The sequence below is a fragment of the Pollicipes pollicipes genome, unplaced genomic scaffold (genome assembly GCF_011947565.3).
Source record: "Pollicipes pollicipes isolate AB1234 unplaced genomic scaffold, Ppol_2.1 Scaffold_3216;HRSCAF=3773_pilon_pilon_pilon, whole genome shotgun sequence".
NCBI lineage: Eukaryota > Metazoa > Arthropoda > Thecostraca > Pollicipedomorpha > Pollicipedidae > Pollicipes > Pollicipes pollicipes.
Genome location: NW_023596251.1, coordinates 4,264,127 through 4,289,655, shown reverse-complemented (window position 1 = coordinate 4,289,655; position 25,529 = coordinate 4,264,127). Strand labels below are relative to the sequence as shown.

General features: G+C 51.1%; 1 protein-coding gene across 1 annotated transcript in view; it reads right to left on the bottom strand.

Moving 5' to 3' along the window:
• LOC119091027 (VPS35 endosomal protein sorting factor-like) overlaps positions 1-25,529 on the bottom strand; it is a 65,748-nt gene that overhangs the window by 26,211 nt on the left and 14,008 nt on the right. Inside the window, exon 3 of the mRNA XM_037213748.1 lies at positions 11,950-12,083. Coding sequence (XP_037069643.1) covers positions 11,950-12,083 — 134 coding nt within the window. The remainder of the gene's footprint in view (positions 1-11,949; positions 12,084-25,529) is intronic.

The following is a 25,529-nucleotide window of genomic DNA, read 5'->3' as shown; positions in this document are numbered from 1 at the left end:
GGGTGAGGCTGATGCCTCTTCAGAATCAATATGATCATTGTCTTTTGTGCCAGCTTTAACAAACATGAAGTTGTATGCAGTCACAGCCACTTACCTCAATAGAATCGGACAAGATCGATTCAAACTATAGGACTACTCTCCTTGATCGCAAGGAAAATACGCCAATACTATCAAACACAGCTGCTAAATTCAATTTCTTTAAGCAAATGTCAACGCACTCTAGTGCCCAAAGTTCTGTTATATCTATCAAGGTAGTCTTGGTTCCGTCAGCCCGCTCGAGTTTCTCCCCCAATAAAGCCTCGTGAAGTTCAATGTGGCTACACATCGCTTGCATTAAAAAGAGGTCTTTGCCTCCATCCGCCACACAAAGGTCGGTCCAGTCCGTCACTTTTGAGCGAGGGGCGAGTGACTAGCCCGTTCAAGTGCTGTGCAACGGATGCGCCGACAGGCAGTGCTTGTTTGGAAAACAATTATCTGCAACCGGTGGTAATGAGAAAAATGGCATGCAAGCAACCGACTGTAGAAATTTTGCAAGGTTATTAGCTATCTTATTCTATTTGTTGTCTTTGATGCTGTTGTGTATCTAGAAGGTAGCGTTCAATATCTCCGATTTTGAAGGTTTGTCGTCACGTGTATCCTGTTGGGCACCGTCACTGGGGATTTAAAAAGCACTCAGCTGCTGGGGCTACGTATGGCGTCGCCAAGGTTTCACCAAAGAAAGAAAAGCCGGACACCATGGGGAATCGAACGCCGTGCCCACAGTTTCCTAGGCGCCCACCTCTACCACGACACTACCGGAACTCATACAATGCTGGATGGTCGATTATTTGCAAGCAGATTGGATAAAACACGCGCCGGGTGGCCGGTTGGATACCCTTCGCTCGGGTGGGGGGGGGGGGGGGCAATTTGACCCCCTTGAGATCTAAGGAACTAAGAGAGCTAGAGAGACCAAATTCACAGAGTGTGTTGACCCGTGCGTGAACTCACTCAGGTCAACGTTTAAGGTTCCTAGGTTATGACCTTCGGATCAAATGAGGTCTAACAAGGTCAGATTCTAGGTTGGTCTCCAAAGAGCCCCTAGAACCAGATAACTGTTCTAAGCAAATTCCCATGCTCATATAAGGTCAGTGACCTTGTTTGACCTTTTGAAGGTCATGGTGACCGGAATCATACAAGACTGTTTTGAGCTTTGCATTTGGATAAGCAACAACAATTACACGAGACATTATGTTCCTAAAAAGGAAATCTAGACCTGGGTCATTCTAGGTCAGTGACCTACTCTGACCTTTAAGAAGTCCATGGAAGGTGCATAATGCGGTTCCTGTTATCAATAAATTCTAAATGAGTACCCGAACCTACCCCCATACAGCAAGCCCTAAACTAATAAAACAGGTTGGTTTTCCCCTTGGTCTGACCTTCATACCTGACACCAGGTCGATATCATTTGTTTAATCAATTGTTGTGTTACCTAAGAAAGTATCTCAGAGATGTATGGCTTCATATAACACTCAATTGCTGGATCAGATCGAACAATTCCCTAGAAATTGCCTTCGCTGAAGCCATGACCTGACTTTGACCTTCCATAGGGCAGTGACCTTATAGAGAATACATAAATTTGTTATACCAGAGAATCCGCCATTCAATTTTCTGCAGCTGTGCAAAATTTGGCACGGCCACACTGCGCCGTTCAGAAACCATTTCGGGGAAACCTTCGGGGTCAACTTGACCCCCACCCGAGCGCGTGTTAAAGAAAAACAAGCCTGAAGTTTCCTCGGACACCACTCAGGCACAGCCCACCCTGGTTCAGAGACCGTTTGGGCACAGCTTACTTTGATCCAAGGATCGCTTGGGCCTCACCTTCCCTGGTCCAAGGACCGCGTGGACCTAGCTTTCCCTGATCCAAGGACCGCTTGAGCACAGCCTTCCCTGGTCCAAGGACCGCTTAAGCGCAGCCTTCCCAGGTAAAAGGACCGCTTGGACACATCATTCCCTGGTCCAAGGACCGCTTGGGCGCAGCCTTCCCTGGTCCAGGGACCGCTTGGGCACAGCCCACCCTGGTCCAGGGACCGCTTGGGCACAGCCTTCCCTGGTCCAGGCACCGCTTGGGCACAGCCTTCCCTGGTCCAGGCACCGCTCTGAACCGCTCCGCCGTACCAAACACCGGGGACGGCACCGTGTCTGCAGGCCAATACATTGTATGTCTAGAGGAAACGTCTCACAAAGTGGGTAGCCGCATCCGCTCTTGATGCAAATATTTCTTTCCACAATCAAAGGGTTAATGTTAAATTATCATAAGACATGTATATGTCCGCAACCCTTTTGCCCAACCGTCTTCCCTGCTGCTTCCCATCCATGGGGACAAACACAGCCGGGCGGCGGGTGCGCTGGTAGAGAACATGGATCTAGCCAAAACTTGTTCTGCGTTGGCAGCCACAGGGTGATTCATTTGAAACGCCAATTGTAAAAAGGCTATGATATCCATAAAATAACACTTTTGAGCATGCGTCATACCATGACATATGTTTGAATATTTTGACAATTATGCCAGTATAGTCGGTGTTTATATGCCTAGCAAAACATCTCCACGTCTGCCTCTTAACACGACCGCACTTCTCCCAACTCCAGAATGACCCGCATCTGTTGGTGTCTTGCAAACGGCATGCACAGCCGCAGGGCGTGGGGCGGGGCTTGCAAGCTGCTTCTCTAGCTCCCAGACCACACATGCTTGAGTGGGAGACACAAATCTAAATGTCCCAAAAATTCCAGCAATACTTGCAAGATAACGCGTGCTCGGCCTATTTTCGGTACCCTTACTTCTACTCTTAGCATCGCCACTTTTGAGTGCAACACACAGCGCAATGGTCAAGAGCTTGGAGAAAAACGTGAAATTAAAAATATGCGTTTTAGTCCCTACAAATCCGTAATCGTGGAATGAGTACTGCTACTTAAGCAATTCCCTTCAGCCCACTACTGCATAACATTATGACATTACACACTGCCGAAGTGCTCATGCTCGGCGATACCAGCAGCTTTCAGTGTGGGTCCCACGTTAAAGCCAGAGCCGCGCATCTACGCTGCAGCGGAAAACAGCAGACGGCGGATGGAAAGAGGTTCGGCATGTGAATCGAGAGCAGGCGACACGACTTCCCATGTAAACAGTTTGTCGGTAGAACTTTACAGACATGGGACCGACCCAGGCAAAACATTTATAAGTTGCTGAAGCATTACAAGCGAAGCGCAGCGGACGGCGTCGGGACCGGCAGGAAGAAACAGCAATAAACATCAGAACTTGTCCGGCACAGCCCGGTCCCAGGTGATGCACACACTGCTGTCATGCTACGTGGAGCTCTGTCTGACGTGTGGTCAATATGGAGACGAGAGCCCGCAGTGACGTCACTGCGGAGACGAGAGCCCGTAGTGACGTCACTGCGGAGACGAGAGCCCGCAGTGGCGTTACTGTGGAGACGAGAGCCCGCAGTGACGTCACCGCGGCCGTACCGCGAAGTAGTGCACGTCACAAACTCGGGTAGGTGCTGTACTGAGCGTACATTGTCAGCGAGGAATGGATATTGGCCACGGACTTCTGGCGGCTGTAGCAGAAAAACAGACGTTTCAGAGGTTTTCAGTACGGGTGTTAAGTGTCCGATATTTCTGCCTCCGTTAGCGGGCATTTTACGCGCTAGATTACAAGGACAGGGGGCTTAATCTACGCACGCTACCGTGGCGCAGTTCTTTAAGTGCACACTGGGATCGAGCAAAATCGTGCTTATCGTTGTTTGACAAATAGTTGAGGTTTTAAATGTTTCTGCTAGAATATCGCTGTTCGATATCAGCACGTCACCAAAAGGCGCCTGATTCAATGCAGGACAGTATTGACGTTACTTGGGGCATTTCAATGCGACAATTCGAGACGCATTTTGAGGGAGAACTGTGCCTGCTTGTTGCGTAGCCTTGGCTTAAATAACCTTGGCTTTGCGCTTCATCTTACATAACCGAGCAATGCCGTTGGCAATTTCGTTACCGTCAAACCGAGCAACGCCGCTTTCGTGACACGGACAGATAGGATGTTTTGCTTACACCTATCGTAGAACAATCTGATGAAGAACAGCACCCCTGAAGTGCTGTGGAGTGGGCGTCTCCCCTCCCCGCACGTCGTAGCCAGCAATGGCCCCACGAACCCTTCAATTTCCGTCAGGAGCTGACCGAGCTCGAGCGATCTTTGCGAGCGTTAAGCCCTCCGCACCCACGCGGGAGGTCCGGCGGGCTAAGATCGCGGAGCACGGAGTCCGGGCGAGCTTCGTCCCGAGTCAAATCATTCCCCGCTCCAGCGAGCTAAGATCGCGGAGCACGGAGTCTGGGCGAGCTTCGTCCCGAGTCAAATCATCCCCCGCTCCAGCGAGCTAAGATCGCGGAGCACGGAGTCTGGGCGAGCTTCGTCCCGAGTCAAATCATCCCCCGCTCCAGCGAGCCAAGATCGCGGAGCACGGAGCCTGGGCGAGCTTCGTCTCCAGCCAAACCATCACCCGCTCCAGGTCACCGGGTCAAGTACGGCCGGCAGCGGCTCCAGCAGGATGGCATCCTCCTTCGCATCACGATATCACAAAACATGCCTGGATGACACTGCCGAGCTTGTTTGGGGGCGCCTCACTCCCCTAGTCTTCTCATCGCGGCGTTACGCACTGGTCAAGGTCGGTCAAATCCAGGCAGCATCCGTCGGCTCTAAATAGATTAGCACTGTGCGTGCGTGCGTGCGTGCGTGCGTGCGTGCGTGCGTGCGTGCGTGCGTGCGTGCGTGCGTGTGTGTGTGTGTGTGTGTGTGTGTGTGTGTGTGTGTGTGTGTGTGTGTGTGTGTGTGTGTGTGTGTGCGTGTGCGTGTGCGTGTGCGTGTGTGTGTGTGTGTGTGTGTGTGTGTGTGTGCACAGAAGGGGGGGAGGGACAGTGTAGTGGCAAACGTGTTTGTTTTGCGCGCTTTAACCACCGCGCGCCTGGCCTTAAATCAGAGGCACGAGGTTCGACTCCCCGCAGTACCAGACCTTCATTCCACGGTGAGAGGCAGGCGGCAGCATATAGCCCCCGCAGCTGAGTGCGTCGTAAAGCCCCAATGACGACGTCGACACAGGTGTGCAATACATGTCGACGGCTTATATCTCGTGCATCACGGAGGTCACATTAAGCAAATTGCCAGCGCTGATCCACGGCGTTCTTCGTCAGGGGTGTTGTTGTTGGCCACATTGTTTACTAAGAGGTGTCATCTTCTCCAAAATGTCATTTCCACGAAAGGGGGTCTTATGGTTCAGGCTAATCCATTTGCAGACAAAATATCAACGAGCAGTACCAATGCATTTATGCTACCCCATATAAAACTTGTTCAGTAAGTCCAGTCGGTTTCACGACTATCATCTTAAAAAAGTGGACGCACCTAATCGCGTGCAAGCCACCATGCCACGCACACAGCTATCTGCAGGTAAAACGTCTCTAGAGGGTGGCAAAAGGACAACGCCACTTCCTCATTCTGTTGCCGAACACGTAAGACGATGTGGAGAAGCCACAGGGTTCCCTCCGCCAACTGGATGTAACACTTCCTCCCGCGTGGCGACGGAGCTTCCGGTTATCACCGCGCGCCAGTTCAATCATGAATCATGTCAGTCAAATCCTGTCCAATCAAAACCATGTTCAATCAAACTCAATCCTGCCTGGAACCCGAATCAAATTGCAGCGGTTCGTTTTTCATGGCCAAACGAGCGTGACAGCGTCGCGAACAGGATCCAACGAGACGTCACAGCTGACTGTCTCTGGCCCGGGGCGCGCAAATAGCAGCCTTCTGCGAAACATGGTCATCGACTGACGCCGTCAATGGCACGGCGGCTGCCGCAGATCCGCGTGGCCGACACACTTATAGCGACAGGCTGAACGACACGTGGACGAGGCCAGGCGCTGACAGATCTGTTATTAGTTCGCGGCTGTTCTGAGAGGTCACGATGAGTAACATGAAGCCACGCGGTAGGTGTTGCGCTGAGTACGCTTTTCGCATAAGCTCCTCGCGCACGCTGCTTCAACACGATAGACAGTGAACATCCTTCCCTCGATTAAACTAGCAGCACGTCTTGTCCCGTGCTGTCTACCAGAGTTGACCTGCATGACCGCGCCTGACCTCGATTCGGACCCACCCCAGTCTCCGATGCCGCCTGCGTGACGCTAAACACCCCCCTGGAGCCGGCGCTTTGGCCCCGGGCCAGGCCAAGCCAGGCCAGGCCAGGCACCCGCCCGGCCCCAGCCAGCAGTGAGCCGGGGGCCGTCGGAACAAAGCCCATCGCCTTTCCGCGCGCCAACTACTTCATGGAAGCGCGCAAATTACGGCCGCGCGCCAGTGGATTGCTTCGTCGAACCGCAGCTGTCAATGCCTAATGAACGAGCCGGCGGTCACCAGCCGTCGGCCAATCGGCGCCCGCGGCCAGCCGAGGGCAACCAATGAGCGCCCGGGGCGCGGCGCGTCGACCAATCGGGAGCGGCGACCGGGCGATGACCCGGGCAGTGACACGCAGGCGGACGCTCGGTGGCGGAGCGGCGCCAACTGCTGCAAGGCGAGGCACGCGCGCCAGACACCGCCGTTTGAATGTAATTGGTAGGCGTGGGAAGGGGGGATGGTCGGGAACAGTGGACGGTTGGAGACGATGTCCTTGACCACGACACAGGGAGAGTTGACGGACCATGGGAGGAATAGGAAGCGGGTCGGGGTCAGTAATACCACGACTCTGCTACGCTGAAAGACTGCAATGCTTCGTATGGAGACTTGCAAAGAGCACAATGAAAACGCCGTGACGAACTGAAACTCGACACCACTCCTACACCAGCTACATTTGATTCCGCATCAACAATGGATGTCACCACCGCGGGTACCGCCGGTGCTGTCGCTCATTTCTGCGCCGCCATTCACTTCAGGGATCTCGCGAAATGTCGAAGCGCATTTATGTCCATCGCAGCGGTGCACCCCGTTGAGAGCATAATCGCACCAGCATCATGCCACCGATCACGGGCTGCCGACACGACATGGCTTCGGGGCGCTGATCGATCACACCATGTCCACACTTATATCATCCAGCGGCAATGCTGGCTGACGACAAGCTTTGTGCCCCTGGCGTGAAAAGAATCGAGGACGAAAGGGGGAAATCAATCGTCGCATCGAAAACAACACTAAATGCAAACGCCGGCACCCCAACTATCCATCCGCGTGCTGGACGCCAGGCCGTCACGACGACAGCGCCGTTCCACCATTCATGCCTCTGGGACGGCGCACCTGCCGTGCACGACTCTCTCCGTGCCTGATGAGCGTCCGCTGACGGTGCGAGCCGGCGAGACGGCGCCAGCGAGACGGCGCCAGGGGCGAGCTCACGCCGCGGGGAGGCAGACTCCACGCGCCTCGGGCACGCACGGGCGCCTCGGTCGGCCCCGGACGGCCGCGGCCGCTCGCCGCCCACCGCTTCGAAGGCTCTCCGGGGACGCGACTGCCACGGCCGTTGGCTGTCCGGTGGACGCCCAGTCAGCCAGCGATGAGCGCCGCACGGGGACTGCGGCGTTCGGAGGGGGGGGGGGGGGGGCATTCTGGTCTCGGAGTCCCTCCATGCCATGTAGACGCCGCCACGCCTTGCTCAGCCCCAGCTTGAACCCCATCTCCCGCGTCTGAACAAGACGCAGTAGAACAAGACGTCTGTGAGCGGGGCGATTTCTAACCTATTTGGGGGACTTCATCCGTCACTCCCACTTGACCTCCAGTCCCCCAACTTTGGGAAAAAATTGGGCCAAATCGGTGGAGAAAACCGTTTGTTCGCATATATCGGGGATAGGTTGGGTCATTTTTTATTGCTCAGCCCAACTAATTTGGTGAAACTATGTCGCTGCCTGTGAGGGTTTTCTTCTGTAAACAAGCATGGCTGGAGTCGCGAAGTCATGCCACGACAACTACGGGGTGATGAGAACATAGTCATACAGGGTGATGAGAACACAGTCATACGGGGCTGATGAGAACATAGTCATAAGGGGTGATGAGAACATAGTCATACGGGGTGATGAGAACACTTCTCGTTAGATCCAATCCCTTGGAGGCTGCCTGGATGTCGGCTGTAAGCATTTCCTGGAAGCTTAAAGCCAGTGCTCCAACACGGTTTCTTTGTTAGCATTTGACGAACTTAACCGGATATTTTCATCACGGCGAAGAGATTCGCCATTCAACAGTAAGCCATGGACAGACAAGAGAAACACGGGGGATTTCAGGCGGGTGCAAGGCAAAAAATTCACACAAAAGCGGTCCCCCCAAAAAACGCGAACAGGAATGCCTACGACAACATAAATCCTGCGGTCGCGGCGCACCAAACAGGAGTGAAAGTTAAATCTGTCGCTTCAGTTATTCTACCAGGAACCCTCCACAAACACTCCACGAGTCAATACCAGCTCGATCGACCATCGGTTCTGTGAAGCAGGAGGCCAGCCACTTAATCCGCTTACCTTTACACCACTGACCCATTACTGGGACGCCGTCAAGGGCCGAGTCTGACCTTTACACCACTGACCCATTACTGGGACGCCGTCAAGGGCCGAGTCTGACCTTTACACCACTGACCCATTACTGGGACGCCGTCAAGGGCCGAGTCTGACCTTTACACCACTGACCCATTACTGGGACGCCGTCAAGGGCCGAGTCTGAGCGGTGACCTGAACACAGCTAACGAACTGAAATCCGAGACCGACTGACGGGTACCACCTTCCTGAAAGTAGCTCACCTCGGGAACTCCGCAAAAACGTCATCATGCAAATGTCATGGCACCAAAATTATTCCTAGGGTGCGAAGCGCGTGGAAAATTGCGGTATATTCACCTGATAATGTCCTCGGCACATTTCCGTTTGCTAAAAGTTTCTTTAAAGAAGCTTAAGTTTCTTTATGCTTAAAGGGAGCGTGCTACATTTATATGAGGTTTTGAACTGAAATCGCTATCTTGAAGACCTTTCAGTGCTGTTTGCAATCCTGCCCCTTTTAAGACCTAAGCCCCTCTAGTTGCTGGGTCACACGCCAGCAAAAATGGGGAAGGGTATATCGTGGACAGTCTTCTCATTCTCCTTCGCATTCAAGACGCAAAAAAGTCATTCAACTCCTGGCATTCCATATGCCATGCGGCGATCAAGGCCAAGCAAAAATACAACTGTCGCGGCGTTCATATCTGCCGCTCGTGAGCGCGGCTTCCAGATATAACGGCCGTCAACTGGCTCTCAATCAATGTTCTGGAAGGTACGATGGCGTAATCAAGCCATGACGCGTTAAGGAGCATATTTACCAAGCAGAGAATTGTGCTGACTAGAGCAGTCCTTTCCCCAAAAAAGAATACCTATAGTTATAATTAAGCTTGTTTCATCATATCTGAAGCTTGCTTGAATATCTTCAAATGTAGAACATTCCCTTTGAATACTTCTGCACGGGTTTCGCGAAGACATGGGCTCTTTCGGAGTTCAGTAGACGGTGTTTCAGTGTTTTAATCTGCACATTGCGTTCAGGCCGAAGCTCGTTACACATAACTTATTGTGTGCACGCTGAGCACAACTCACGGCCAAAAATGTGACCCGGCCCGCTGGCGGAGAAACGTCGGGCCGCACGTGGCATACATTCTTCTTCCTTCTCCGGAAAAATTATGGCTCACGTGGGCTTTGAACCCCCCGAACCCGCTGCTCGTTGTGAGACAAGATCGGAGCACTGATCAATAAGCAACAGCAAACCTCTGTGACCGGCCCAACCTACAAGATGCGGAAGTATAAGCCTGACATGCCCGGCGCTTCGGACTTGTTTTAAGCCTGTATTGACCAAACGCCCGTTTCTTTGAATTAAATCAATCATACACGCGCTCGGGAGGGAGTCAAATTGATCCCCCGAAGGTTTTTCCAGAATGGTTTCCGAACGGCGCGGCAAACTGCGCGAAATTTTACATAGCTTTAGACAATGGAATAGCGGATCGTTTGGCACAACAAATTTAGATGTATCTTGTAACGTCGCCGACCTATGGCATGTCAAAGTCAGGCCATGGTTTCAGCTAAGGCAATTTCTAGGGAATCGTTCAATCTGATGCAACAACGGAGTTAGACTAAGCCATACATCTCTGAGATGCTTTCTTAAGCAACACACATACTGAATAAGCAAATTACGTTGAACTAAGATCAGGTATGAACGTCAGACCAAGGTCAAAACAACCCGTTTTATTACTCTAAGGCTTGCTGTATAGGATAGTTTCTGGTGCTCATTTCGAATCTAATGATAGCAGGATCCGCAATATACATCTTTCATGGACTTGTTAGAGGTCAGAATAGGTCACCGACATAAAACGACCCGGGTCAACGTTTTGTTTTTAGAAGCATACTGCCTGGCGTAATCTTTTTCGCATATTCAAATGCAAAACCCAGAGGAGTCTAGTATGATTCTGGTCACCATGACCTTCAAACGGTCAAACAAGGTCATTTACCTTAAACGAGCACGTGACCCTTTCCTTACAGACAGCTATCTAGGTTCTGGGTGCACTTTGGAAATCAACCTGGAATTTAACCTTGTTAGACCTTATTTGACCCGAAGGTCATGACCTAGGAGCGACTGAACGAGGAAGCGACTCGAAACCATCCCACCACGGGTGGGTGGACCGAGAGGCAGGCGCTCTGAGCCACCGGAAAGGACATGTTTTTCTTCATATGTTTTGTAGTTTTGAAAACAAGGAGTACTCTTTAGTTGCTATGACGCACGTTTCATTCATGTGCTTTACGTGCTGCAGTATCGATAGCGTTAGTTCCGGGTAAATTCACAGCTAACTTAACGAGCTAACATGTTTCGATATCAAGCGTTACAGTAGTTACCAGCACTCAGTCATGTAGCTAACAGCACTCGGTTACGACGCAAAAATAACCTACGTTCAATAAATGTTGGTTGAATGACACTACAAGTTCACGGAAGGTCGGTTGCTTTCAAAATACGAACTCAAAATTCCGAAAAGCTATTGTTGCAACTTACAATGACGTAGACATTACATCAGTGCGATCAGATATACGGTAAAATATGTGTGAAATCCCCGATATTTCGAAGGACTGGTCTATTCGGCGAGGAGCTGGACCTCCTTACATATTTCGTGGCACCGGCTGTCCGGCTAAGCGTAACAAAGTGAGCAGCAGCGGCAGATCAATAAAGCTGCCAGCAGCGCCGCTGCCGGCGCTCATCCCAAATGTTGTAAGCGCCGGCAAGAAATGTTGCACTTATACGATGGGCTCTGTTCACGGCCGACAGCACGAATAGCTCCCACCTGATGAACACTGCTAAAATATGGAAACAGGGGACAAATATAAAACTACGGCGAAAAAGAACAAACAACCCCAAGTGTTGATGCGTAAAACACGAATCCCGTACACCAGCCACGATACCAAACAAACGACCTTTCATCGAAAACGTTGTTAACCCGGTAGCTGGATAGCCAGGTGGCTTTTGGTTTTCTGGGTTTATCTTGCTTTTGGGGGCTTCTATAGATTTTCGGTAGCAATAAGCACCACATACCTGACATTTCTCCCTTTATCTGACGTCATTGGGGCTAACAAGCATCGATAAAACACACGGACGAATCGTGCGTGTTTGCAAACAAAAACCACGTCCTGCCCTCCAACACGCCTAAGATATGACTAAATTCACGGCGCGCCCGCCATTTGTATGCATGACTTTCATACCAGTCTTCATATTTTTGATCATTTGTCTCAGCAGGTAGCTAGCACAGCGTACCTGAACATTTTGCTTCCACGTCCTTTTGGTGCGTGGAGGGATTATTTGTTACTACCCTATTCTGTAACGACTGGCTGATGCATGCCTCAACAACCTGTTTTAAAAGCAGCGATCAATCAGTTTGCCACGCGCTTCCACGGCTGTGAACGCCAACTTGCTCTCACCTGGGCGCGGTTGAGTGTTGATTGGCTGCCCAGCTTGAGGTGAGACGTCACACGGGTGATGACGTCATCCGCCAACGAGCCGATCTCGGCAGTCAGCTGACTGTCGCCTCCGTAAAGCGTGTCGTTCGAGTCCACTGAAAAAGCCAACACCAGGTGCGTGACCTGCAGCGGCTTCGGCAGGCCCAGCACCAGCAGGCCTAAAATGACATCCAGAGAACACCTGGGACACACAAACTTGACACACGCACTAACATGCAAATCAAATAAGATCTTCACCAAGAGCGCCCAGTCTTTGACAGCCCATTAAATGCCCCTAGCACAATTTACACGTGTACCGACCCTATAGGCTTCAGACGGTCCCGGCTTGGCCGTCGTCTGTTGGTGTTCGGTAGCGATCTCGGACGGCCCAATCGTGCGTATACCATCTCAGAAGACGGCACCATGGCCGCCATCGGGGGTCGCCAGCGGCTGTAGCCTCTGGCGCGCGCCACTTTCTCATTATGAGTGGTAAGCAATGACATGAAAAATGACGAACATCTTAGTATGTCAATAATTATAGAACCATAATCACAATTACTCATGATTAATACACAATCACAATAAATCAGTGGTAATTCCCCAGCGGCTCGTGATTGTTATGAGGTCAATTATCACATTTGAAGCAGGTGGACCGCATATCCCATCAGTCCATTGTCTCATGACTGCCCTCGGACCTGGTACGGCAGCATTCGGAGAGCGGTCCTCTTCACCGTCTTTGTCTCCCCGTCTTTCACGCGTCTTTGCTGAGCCACCCTTAGCAGCGCGGCTTCATCGCAGCACAATACGGCTGAGGCAGCTCGCATAAGGGAGAGCATGCCGCTCTTCAGTCCGCGGAGTTGAATGGCTCCATACAAGTCCCGAACAAAGACCAGGGGATAAGCCAACGGGCTTCAAACCATCCAGGCGGGAGACGGGCAGCCAGATACCAGAATTCCCGGTACTGTTTCCCACCCCGCTTCCCAGAGAGGCTTCGCGTCAATCAAGAACAAACCACACAGCGGCGGCGCTCAGCTCCAGGGCTCCGAAGCAGCCGTGCCTCAAAACATCCACACCTGCATCCCCGGAGCCCCTGGGACCGCATACGGGATACGGTCAGGACCCAAGGCACCCAGTATCTGATCAGGAACCAAGGTATCCAAGCGTGATCAGGAACCAAGGTACCCAATATCCGATCAGGAACCAAGGTATCCAAGTAAATCAAGAACTGAGGCATCCAGAATATGATTAGGAACCAAAGATTTAAAAGACGATCAGTAACCAAGGTATCCAAGATAAGCTCAGCAACCAAAACATCCAAGATACGATCAGGAACCAAGGCATCCAAGATACTGTCAGGGACCTAGGCATTTAAGATATTATGAGGGGTCAAGGTATCTAAGATGCCATCAGGAACCAAGGTATCCAACATGCAATCAGAAGCCAAGGTATCCAAAAACGATCAGGAACCAACGCATCCAGGATACGTCCAGGAACCACTAGTATACCGAAACCACAACTACGGTCGCTGAGAGGGGCACACGGCTTCACGGCCCGTTCTCCGAACAACGTCTGGGCATTCCAAGAGGTCCGCACCCTTGGCGCCACCCTCAGCAGACAGTTTCGTAACTGAGAATGGTCATGTTACCTAATTGAGAACGGTCATGTTGCACACACCAAACGAGCAACTCTGGACCGTCTCCTGGGCAGAGGGCTAATGCTTGTCGGCGAGGCACGAGAAAGACAAGGCCACGCTGGTGACCAGAGAAGTGCAAACGTCACAACCAGGAGACCGCGAGACGCAATGGACCTCTCGTCTTGAGCCTCACAGCCTTCTCGTCTTGCTGCTCTTCCTGTTGTATGCCTTTGGGGCTTAACGGCGCACTTAGCTGCTGAGGCAAAATGGCGTTCTCGTCTTGTCGGTACTCTTCACAACTTCTCGTTGTGCGTGTGCCATTGTGGCTCTACGAGCCACTAAAATAACTGGGGCCATATGGCGTAGCCTGTCTCTCACTCAAGCAGTAAGGGCGGGCACCGCGGTGAATCAAACGTCCCATCTCTGGTTTCCCAGACGCGCAGCCTCACCAATACATCAGCATCCCTTTGGCCTTTGCTGTCCACATCTTGCAACCCTACCACCCAGAGCCCGAGGACTCTGGCGCGTGTAGAATTACAAGGCGACCAAGAGGACTTCCTTTTACCTCCAACAAGCTCATGAACCCAAGACGGTCATAGCTTTCAAAGACTCAGTTTGAGGTCTTTATCTTCAAACGGGAGCGATGTGCATGGACATTTGAAAGCCAGCAGGTCATTATCTTTCAGGGAGGCAGCGCTGGTATAGCAAGAGTGGCATCACCGTGCGCAATTTTTACGACCCAGGGACCACGCGATCGGCACTGGGATAAAAAAAAAACAGCTGAGGGTGTCACATACCGCACTCGCACCATTTGTAGTCGCCTCTCATTGACTCCAAAAAGCCATCCTATAGGATCGAACATTTTTTTTTGTTTTCAAAAAAATTATCTCGGGGTCCCTGGGGGACCCAAAAACGAGTGTTACTCAGGATTTAACGCCAGCGATTGTTATTCAATCCCCAGTGAAGGGAGGGCAAACCGTTCACTTGGGAGAGCATACAATCAAAGCCGTGTGAGCTGCATCAGGTAAGGTAAGGCCAACCTTCAACACTACAGGTACCAGCAAAACGTCGTGGCACAAAGTGTTCCCGATTTAGCTGCGCCGACCTGGCATGTTCCTACGACACATCAAGTGTGACGACATGCTTCTTCGTTTCGTGGGTCCACGTACGTTGACACCCGAAGAAATGTTTTTTTTTTTACGACAGCCCTGCCAGGCACCACCTCGCGCAAAATCTCCGGCAGTGACGTCACACGCGGATCTGCCCCACGGTCGCCTGCGCAGCGCCGCGCAAAAATCGCAGCGTTTTCAAAATCCGCCAATCGCTAACGAGTACCTAGAACTAGCCGGCGTTGGCTGAAACCTGACGTGGTGGACAACAATGGAGCACGGCGGCATGATTGGATGCGGACAACAGTGGCTTTCGTCCAATTAGACTGACAATGGCCAATCAACTGCGCCCACTGACGTGTAAGTCAGTCACAGCCGACGCCTGCGACTGATTGCCAAGCCACAACAGTCACATCTCCCAAGACTGGGGCTGGTGAATCACACTATCCGGCAAGAAACAGGATTGGCCGAGCAGTTAATGTGCGACTGTTGTCAGTGCTGACGCGCGTGCACACTGTGTACTTGCGAGCTTTCTCTAGCGCTACCATCTCACGCGAACTGCTCCTCGTTATCGCTTGCGGGCGCGTCATACGGAAGAGGAACTGTGCCAGTTTTCCCGGGATGTCCCCTGGTCTACCCAGGCCTGTGCCCGAGTTGGCACGACAGCATCCGCACGCCCGCAGGAGGACAGTAGGTGCAGCGACGTGGTGCTTGGTCATGAGCTTTGTGGGTGGGTGAACGCACCACAGCGAGGTCTCACCTTGTTGGTCATAACCAACCACATTTTCCCCGAATCGGACGCTCTGACCCAGGCGAATTCAAACTTCGTGCCCCCAAAGCTCGTTACGATCTTTGGAAGGCACAAGAGTGCTACTTCCGCACAAATGTGCTCAGTGAACAGCACGCCCACCAGGCCGGAGCGCCGTTCACAAAGGCTCGCGTTGCCCGGACAGCCAGCCACTTCGGCGACGGGCAGGCCCAGGGCTCGACAGGCTGACCTCCCCGAAATGCGCGCTTTTTAACGGATGTCGAGTCTGTCAACTAATCATGGCAAGTCTACCCAGATGGTGATACCGTCGCACCCCAACGGTTTGAGCGCCACCGACACGGGGAAGGCGGGAGGGTAGGTTTGAGCGCCACCGACACGGGGAAGGCGGGAGGGTAGGTTCCGTGAACGGGGTGCCATGGAATGGGCGACCTTGGCGACCGAGTTCGTTGCCGCAGGCGGAAGCAGTGTCAATATGAAAAACATCCAGGCGTAATATGCTCTGAAAAAGGCATCCGATCGTTGACAGAATACATTCAACGATGCCTACAGAACCCTCCGTGGGCGGTTACGGAAGTTGGTTACGGAAGTACGGGAGTTAGCACGACCAGCTATCCGCGCCTTGGTGCCAGTAGAGCACAGTGATAACGCACGGCATGGGAGATGTTTTATCGCGTTGTGTTCCAAAGTAACAAGAAAGACGTTTGGTGGTCGAATCTCCTGACCAAGCAATCAAACAATGGATTGAAACCACCCGATTGCAACCTAACAGGATTTACAACCGTCAGTAATGGCCAAAACTATTGAACTTGCTAGTTCATATATTGTTCATGGTAAGCGAGTTCATGGTCATGGTTCGCACAGATCAGCACGAGCAAAACACATATCTGCATGCGAACAGGTCAGCTTGAAGCAAAATCGCGCGACGGAAGATATCTTATGCTCTGTGTCAGAAAACAGCCTACCTAATAAATTGCAGGAGACATGCAGATATCTCGACATTCAATTGCAGCCTGCCGCTTTTAATGCGCATGAAGTGATTACAAAGTTCTAAGACTGAGAGAATTGCTGTATCGCTCTCATGCGGACAACTAATTGATGTTTAAGGGAATGCTTCCCATTTCAAGATCTTGAAGCGAGCATCAGATATGATGAAACAAGCTCACCAATGACTCTAAGTGTTTTTTTTAATGGAGAAGACTGCTCTAGACAGCACAGTACTCTGTTTGGTATACGTGCTCCTCAATGTGTCATGGTTTGATTACGTCATCGTACCTTGCACAGCATTGATTGGGAGCCAACTGACAGCTGTTTTATTTGGAAATCGCGCTCACGAACGCCAGATATGAACTTCTTGACAATTATACTTTTCTTGGCTTTGATCACCGCATGGCTAATGGAATGATGGGATTTGTATGACGTTTTTATGACGTCATGAGCGCCAAGATTATTTTAAAATACTCTACCCGATACGCCTTTCTCCATTTTCGCATGCCGTTTATCTAAGGAACTAGAGAGTCCTAGGTCTTAAGAAGGGCAAAATTGTGAGCAACACCGAAAGGTCTTCAAGATGGCTACTTCAGTTCAAAACCCCATGGAAATGTGGAATACTTCCTTAAAAGCGGGTGTAACACATCCTTGAACGGTCTCCGTTAATAACAGGCTTACAGGTTTGTTCAGTTGCATCGGATGCTTCCCAAAATATGGCAACACAACAAATTATTTATCATCAGAGCGTCATAAATATCGGTAGCTTTTAAATACTTTGCATCCAGGAAGCTCTTTACATTTTAACTATTGACGATAGCACGTATGAAGCTGCTTCTTTGAAAGAGGGATTTGAGCCAATCAAGTTCGGAACAAAAGAGCTTCCTGGAATTATTGAAACGAATGAAATGCTCTGTGAAAGGCGGTCTTCATGCTGCATCCTTATAATTATGTCGTGCTCAAAAATAGGATATGGCTTTCTGTAGAGCATCCCGCGCAGTGCCAAATGTGCGCCATCTGCGCTGCAGAGTACAGCAACATTGGGAATGTCTGACCGTGCAGGCAACACTTCAATCCAGACACCTCGCCCATCCCAGATCATTCAGTTATGTGACATTAATTTTAGCATCTAATATTTATTCCATGTTGGTGTAATGCAGCCATTCTTCCGATCATAGGATTCCCTCATGTTCTCCTCATATTCACCAAAAATAGCGCCCTCTGGACATCACGGAGTCGGCATTTCCTCTACAATTTATTAGGCAGACTTTTTTCTTGTTCTGCGACTGCTGTCTTGGCCATTTAGTTATTACCTCTACAAATATATGTATACCCATACATACATATATATATATATATATATATATATATATATATATATATATATGCACATGCTTACATGCATGCACTGCCGTACGTACACAATAGCCCACTCAGCATTAATGACCTTCTGGGTCGTCTGTTCGAGCGTTCTCATGGTACGCTTGACGTTTTCGGTGTGTCAATACATCACATACAGGTTGATATGGTCGACGACGTTTCTATCAATTTGATCACCATCTCCGATGGCGATAAACATGCAGGAATGTACAGTACACATATAAAAAATGGTTCTCGTCGTAGAAGCGCGAAACTAACGCTTAATACATTTGAAAACGCTTCATATTTCTTCTGCTTAAAACGCATCAAGCACGACATTCGCTAAAATACGAAAACTGAGATCTTCATAGGTATTGGGTATTGGGTATGACTGCAACTTCAGCGTGCAACATTCTGTCTAGGTGTTCATCTAATTTGCCCAAATGTCGAAAAATAGATGAACTGGTATGAAGAGGCGTACCAAAACACACACACACACACACACACACACACACACACACACACACACACACACACACACACACACACATATATATATATATATATATATATATATATATATATATATATATATATATATATGTACATATATACACATATCAATAAGAACCAAGGAACAATCAAGGAACATCGGTAGCATTTCAATGAATACACTGCTAGTTTACAACCTATTATATGAACAATCATGGCAATTTCATCTTTGGACAGCGTCGCCACACAAAAAGGTGACCAAAAACGTCCAACGACTGAACAGAAAGCTTGCTACAGCACACAGCTACTTTCTTTCAATGAAACATGCTTACAATATAAGTTAAACGCCGCCAACAATGGAGCCTTACCATCGAGGAAGCGACGCACAACGCTAAACCCACTGGTAAGTTTGCTTTTTTTGGGGGGGGGGGGGTAGTGCGCGTGAATTGTCAATTCGCCTCGTCACGCAGCTCTTTGCTTACAGCTAAAGAAAAAAACAAAGCAAAAACAGTCAACAGTTTTCGTGGTCTCGAACACCAGAATGTAGCTGCATTAACGTGCTTCCTCACGGGCATGACGATATCTCCACACTAACTGATGGCTTAAACAGAAACTTTAGAAGATGACAGAATCTATGACTGGTGTTACGCTTCATGCGGTTAACCAGAATGCCACTACTCAGGTGTAAACAATACAGGTAAATCGCAGATCCACGCGCCCAAGTGCGTGTGTGGGGGGGGGGGGGGGTTGCAAGGACCAACGAGAGGATGAAAGTGGCTGATATCCTTCTTAGGCTTGGCTTTCTGGGATCGGTGCGACACTCGGAACCTGGCCGCCTTTAATATTTGATGGTTGATCCGACCTTGCAAAAAAGCCGATGGCATAGCCTTATAAGTTGTGTGAAACGTTCCTTGAACAAGCATAAATAAATTACTAATGAGATCAGCTCGGCATTTTGTATTAAAAGCATCGCAAGAATTTCTAGCAAACCATTTGCCCACCCTACGCTTCACTGATCTATTACGACTTTTCTGAGCTGTTCTTGCGCTCAGAACACGACTTCGAAAACAATGTCGCCACAAGCGTTTCCGGACGCGTGATAATGCAAAATTTGACCGCCACGCATCTCCACGGCAAGCACAACACGCACAAACAAGCAACCAGACAAAACTGGTTCGATCCGGAGCCGTGGCGCGGGCGTGCAGCGTTGTGACGGTGTTCGCGCGAGTTGGGGCGCCACGCCGGAGCGTAGAAGGGAGGCTCCGCCGGGGACGGGCGGCGGCGCAGCCGAGATCGAGGCCATCAAAACACGGCGACCGGTGATAAACGCGGAGAACGCCCGACGACGTGGGGACCGGGGCAGCGGCGAGGAGAGAAAACAAATGTGGAAAAGTATGGAAGGAAAAAAGAACGAAAGAAGGGTGGAAAAGGGTAGTGCTTCTTCGTTCGGGAGATTTTGTCGGCTAACAGCGCGGTTCCATGAATCTGTTGGATCTTTTCATCACAGCCCCAGTGCAGCCCGTTTATTCAATTGTTTGGCTTTCATCGAAGCCGACCGTCACTCCCCACCCACAAAAAATGACAGAAGCCCCGAGCACCAGAGCCCAGGTGAACACATATTCACTTGCGTGTGAACACACAACTGAATGCGAACGAATATGTGTAAATATGGCTGTGACAAAAAAAAAACATTAAAAAGTCCGTGAAAACGTTCGAAACCGAAATATTTTTAGCGATGTGTACAATTTAACATGCAACACACAGTCATGACAGATGGTGGATTTCCTGGCAAATATCACTCTTACCACTTACTGCGTGATATCACTCTTATCACTTACGAAATGTCACCACTCAGAACATTTGCAAATGAGCATTTGTTCATGAACCTCTACACCTGTTAATTCACTCAGCGAGTGCATCACCGCACAATGGCCGCCTCTAATGAATGCAGTCAGCGGATAGGACTGCAGTATGCATAACGGCCTGCAGAACTTCAGCAGATTTTAAGTGCGGTTCACAGACAATGACGCGCAACGGCACTTCGCATTCAGTGCGGGAACTGGGTGTTATTGCAACAATACCGTCAGCCCCGGATGCGGTAGAAAATCGGCCCTGCGTTAGGGGGCAACGTGTCGTGTCCAATTCACTGGGTGTGTGAACTCGTGGTCTTTAAAGGGCGCGCCGTGGTCTCCTCCCTCCTCGACCTCGTGGTCCTTGGAAGGGCGCACCGTGACCCTCTCCCTCACCGACTTCGTGGTCCCCAATAGGGCGCGTCCTGACACCCTCCCTCGCCGCCCTCATGGTCCTTACTGGGCGCGCTGTGGCCCCCTTCCTCACCAACTGCGTGGTGCTCAGTAGGGCGCGCCGTGGTCCCCTTCCTCGCCGACCTTATAGTCCTTAGAGGGGCGCGCCCTGACCCCCTTCCTCACCGACCTCGTGGTCCTCAGTAGAGCGCGCACTGATCCCCTCCCTCACCGACCTCGTGGTCCTCAGTAGAGTGCGCCATGATCCTCTTCCTCACCGACCTCGTGTTCCTTACCGGGGCGCGCCGTGTCCCCCTCCCTCACCAACTGCGTGGTGTTCAGTACGGCGCGCCGTGGTCCTCTTCCTCGCCGACCTCGTGGTCCTTAGAGGGGGGCGCCGTGATCCTCTCTCTCATCGACCTTGTAGTCCTCAGAAAGGCGCGAGGTGGCCCTATCCCTCGCCGATCTTGTGGTCTTCAGTAAGGCGCGCCGTGGCCCTATCCCTCACTCACCTTGTGTTCCTCGGTATGGTGCCCCCGGACAAGTTCAGAGTCCAATAACATTACCTAGACCATGTGGCCAGCAGCAATGCTTCAATGATGACCTTTGTACGAAAGCATGCAGTAAGGTCATTTTGGTAGGGATTGTCCTTTGCTGCAGGCCGTCTAATGACCTTCACGGTCACCTGTCATGCATATTTGTTGACGCAATCACGCTTACATAAGGGTTTGGACCTGATTTACACAACCGAACACGGCAGAATATTTGAGATGAAAGAGGCTCGTGCATGGTGTGACGCTGCGCGCCGCTGTGCTATTCAAACGAACACGCGATGAGAGGAGACCAAGAGTGCAGGTTGGACCACCACTGTATTTTTGATTTGTAGTGGTACGTACGGTAAAATCATGAGATCGAACCCACATCACTTATGGAAGAATCTGGGAAGTAATCTCACATGTGAGACAACGAAAATTGCGGAGCAGTTATCATAAGGGCGCGTACATATTGCGTTTTACGTATTTATCCATTACGCAAAACTTGTTTCTCATATTTTCATTCGCGATATTTACGTACGTAATTACGTATTTCCAGCACTGTGTGTGCCTGCGTGCATGCAGCCTGGTCGGAATTTTACGTCCGACACAAGATGGCTCAACTGTTTTCACGGAATGAACACTTTATTCTCATGTTCCGACACATTCCACTATACTGGCCTAGCGGGTTATCATTCGTTTAATTTTCACAGGCCACTTCCTGGCTGGTTTATTTCGGTCTCTGCGGGCACTGCTCCGATCTATGCTGCTGCTGGCACTGCTCCAGTCTTCGCCGCTTGTGCTTAACTCCCTGCCGTTTGCCCGTCCCCTGCCAACCTCTGCCCTCTTCCCTGTCGCTTGGTCTCCAGACCCCGCCGATTCTGCATCAGATCATCGTCACTATCGGCGCCCCGTTGATAAACGTCTATTCTCTGCGCTTACCCTATTCTCTAGCCTTTCAACCCCGGTCTCCGTCGCGGCTCACCCGCCGTGTTTATTGATTCTTATACCTCGTGTGCCGCCTCTGCCCCCATTCTCTGTCTGTTTCCGCCCCGTCTCTGCCGTCTCAGCTCCACTCTGTACCGACTATGACACGGTCTGCCCAGCTCTCCACCGGGCGATGGCAGAAGCACAACTGTCTGCGCCGTAGCCTCGCTCTCGGACCAGCTGTCTGCACCGGAGCCATACGCCTCTCGGTCAGCTATCTGCACCAGACCCTCTATCTAGGGTCAGGGGGCCTCACTCTCGGACTCAGCGTCCTGCACAGGAGCCTCGATCCGATCAGCTACACCAGACCCTCTTCTCGGGGTCCAGCTGTCTGCGCCGGAGACCTCACTCTCGGGGTCATCTGTCTGCGCAGGAGCATCTCACCTCGGGGGCAGCATGTCTGCACCAGAGCCCTCAACTCTCGGGGTCAGCTGTCGCGCCGGAGCCTCGCTCTCCGGGTCAGCTGTCTGCGCCGGAGCCTCGCTCCCGGATCAGCCCCAGAAGCACTTGACCTCTCTGCCCAGCCGTCCCTGCAGTTCCTCGAACGCCGCACCGGCCGCGCAGTTAGGAAGCGCCAGCGGCGTCCACAGGCATACCGCTTACCACTGCGATTCCATGCGAAGTTGCGCGGGCTTCGATCTCATCCAATGCTATTTCGCATGGGCAAAGTACAGAAGTGGGCGTGCATGCCCGAAAGTCTGGTAGGTCGCTGGCCCCAGCCCCCCGGTGATGGTGACGCGTATGGAACATACGCCTACCTGATTAGATGAGCGCCGCCTGACGCAGCTCTATTCGAAGCAAGCAAAAACAGGCCCGCAGTTGGACTCTGAACGAAACACAAACGGCCGGTGCAGCGTGATAAAAAGACGACGCGCCTATATGCCGATGCTAACAAAACAGAAACACACAGAGGCTTGCTCTTCAGAGCAAGAATCGCGCACCGTCGAGGAAAAAACGTTTGCAAACCTACCATCAGCCAGAGCACGACTATTAGAAGAGCAAAAAACGCGTTGGGATCGCGAAGCTCAGGCGAGGACACCCTCACACCGGACGACCGACGCGGCGAGCCGAAAACAGAGCTAAAACCCATCTTCCCGGCGAGGTGACCACAGACACAACACACCAAAACGCCAGCTTGTCTCAGACGCGCGAGTCAGCCGCCACCAGTCAGCAGCGGGCCTGGTCCGACTCCGGATCACCACAGGGCACAGGTCACCGAGGTCACGACGCAGGGCCACTACAGGACGCGAGGTCACCAAGGGGTCACCACGGTCAAAGATGGTCTGAGGCCCGCCCGCCGCAGATTCGCCACGTCCAGCAGCAGTTCGCACTGATCCCCGACGGGTCTCACTGCGCATTGACAGTGCGGAGGCAGCTGACCGCGAGGAGCCCGGCACCACGTGGCGCCGTGAGAAGGCTATACCTATCCATGTGCGTCAACATCGGGGAACCAATAAAACACGCAAGCTATAGCGCGCTTGTCATTTACGGTGCTTTGGGTTCCCAGTAACGTCAGTTGTATTACTTGTTTGATGGCGCTTAACACTGCCCACAAACAATTATCTCAGGAAACATACGGCTGTTGAGTACGGGCTGCAGTGTTTTGATTCCAGTAGATTCCAGCACGTGTTCTAATCCTGGACACATCGTCCGGGGAGAAAAGGCGTGCAATATATAGGCTGCGTTGTTTTGTTTTAACGCCGCCCCTCGTCGGCGATTTAGCATACAAAGAATACATGATGGATGTCTATCCTACAAAACTATCGTCCACTCTCAGCCATGCTTGCCCCTGACTGGCCCCCGTGGTATCGCTGAAACTGCATACCTAGGCTTACGTTACGTGGAGATGGCGTTAGACATATAAACCAAGTTCAAGCAGCAAAAACATCACCTGCGGCGCGGGCTTGCCCTCTTGTCTATAAAAGGCTCTTGCTATAAAAGAGAAAGGCCTTCAGCTCCTGGTTATTCGGCATCATGAGCTCAAAATACTACGCTGAGTTAACGACCGTCTGTACACCAGGGGGCACTGGTTAAACGACGATGCAGCGCTAAACAACCATGCTCACGGAAAGTTAAGTGCTGTCACTGTAATGGTTGCTTAGCGCTACTACCTCGTTTAACCAGAACCTCCTGGCATACTGAAGGTCGTAAACTCCGCATACGAACAAGGCGCCCGTATTTGTCTCCCACCTCTACCTCAACTAGGGAGTGAACGGACGCTACCTCTCAAAGATGCTAATCTTAACAAAGCGTAAACCATAGTGAGGGGATGTTTCGCCGAGCGCAACCAATGTGCAACGAAAGAGAGAGGGTTGGAAAACTGCCAGAAATGCGTTAATTATTTACGGTCGGCCCCTTACCGCCGTCCATTTAAGTTGTTTTTACCCCCAATCGGTGCCCGATCTTGATAACAAGTGGAGACGCATTTCATCTCCTGTTTCATGATATGTTTAGCGGCTAGCCCATGCTCTATGGGCTAGCCGCCACACAGTTTGCCTATTTTGCGGCCATTCGTAGTGTTCGGGACATTTCAACAGAAACCTGGTTGGCATTGCGCGGATCCCGCATTGTCTTGATCTACAGGCTTATTTCCATACCACAGGCTATTACACAACCCAAAAATGCAAGCTGTTCGCACATCAGCTTCCTTCTGCATCACTCTGTGGTCAGAATACATGATAAAAGTCATAATCCAGAGACAGAGAATTGACGCAAGCTATTGCCGCCATACGCCCCGATATTGCCCCGATACCGCATATTGTGTGATGTGCAAATGCGACGTCGGTGTTCTCGATATAATCTTGCACTCAGTTTTTCTCATATGCACTTCGAAAAGCAGAGCAAAGCGGACAAAAAAGGCGACCTACACAAAGTTTTTCACGACCTAACGGGAAAAGCAATATTCTTGCTCAATGCCGTGCTCGCAGCAAGCACGGCATTCTGAAAGAACCTTGCCATGCAACATGGATCACACGTACCAAGCCGCAGACAACACAGATCACACGTACCTGGCCGCAGACAACACAGATCACACGTACCTGGCCGCAGACAACACAGATCACACGTACCTGGCCGCAGACAACACAGATCACGCGCAACTAGTCGCATGCAACATGGATCACACGCAACTAGCCGTAGGCAATACAGGCCACACGTACCAGGCCGCAGACAACGCAGGTCACACGTACCTAGCCGCAGACAATACAGGCCACACGTACCTAACCGCAGACAACGCAGGTCACACGTATGTAGCCGTATGCAACTCAGATCTTAACAAGCCGCTATACGAATTACGTCTTCTGACAAATAATGCGCCGCCGCAAGATCAGAAATGCACACATTCATTAAATAAGTTTCATTCAAGTATTTAACACCTGTTTTTGTGAGGTATTACAGCTTTTGATGTTGAACATAGCTGACCTTCAATACAACAGAAGGTAATTGCTGAATAAC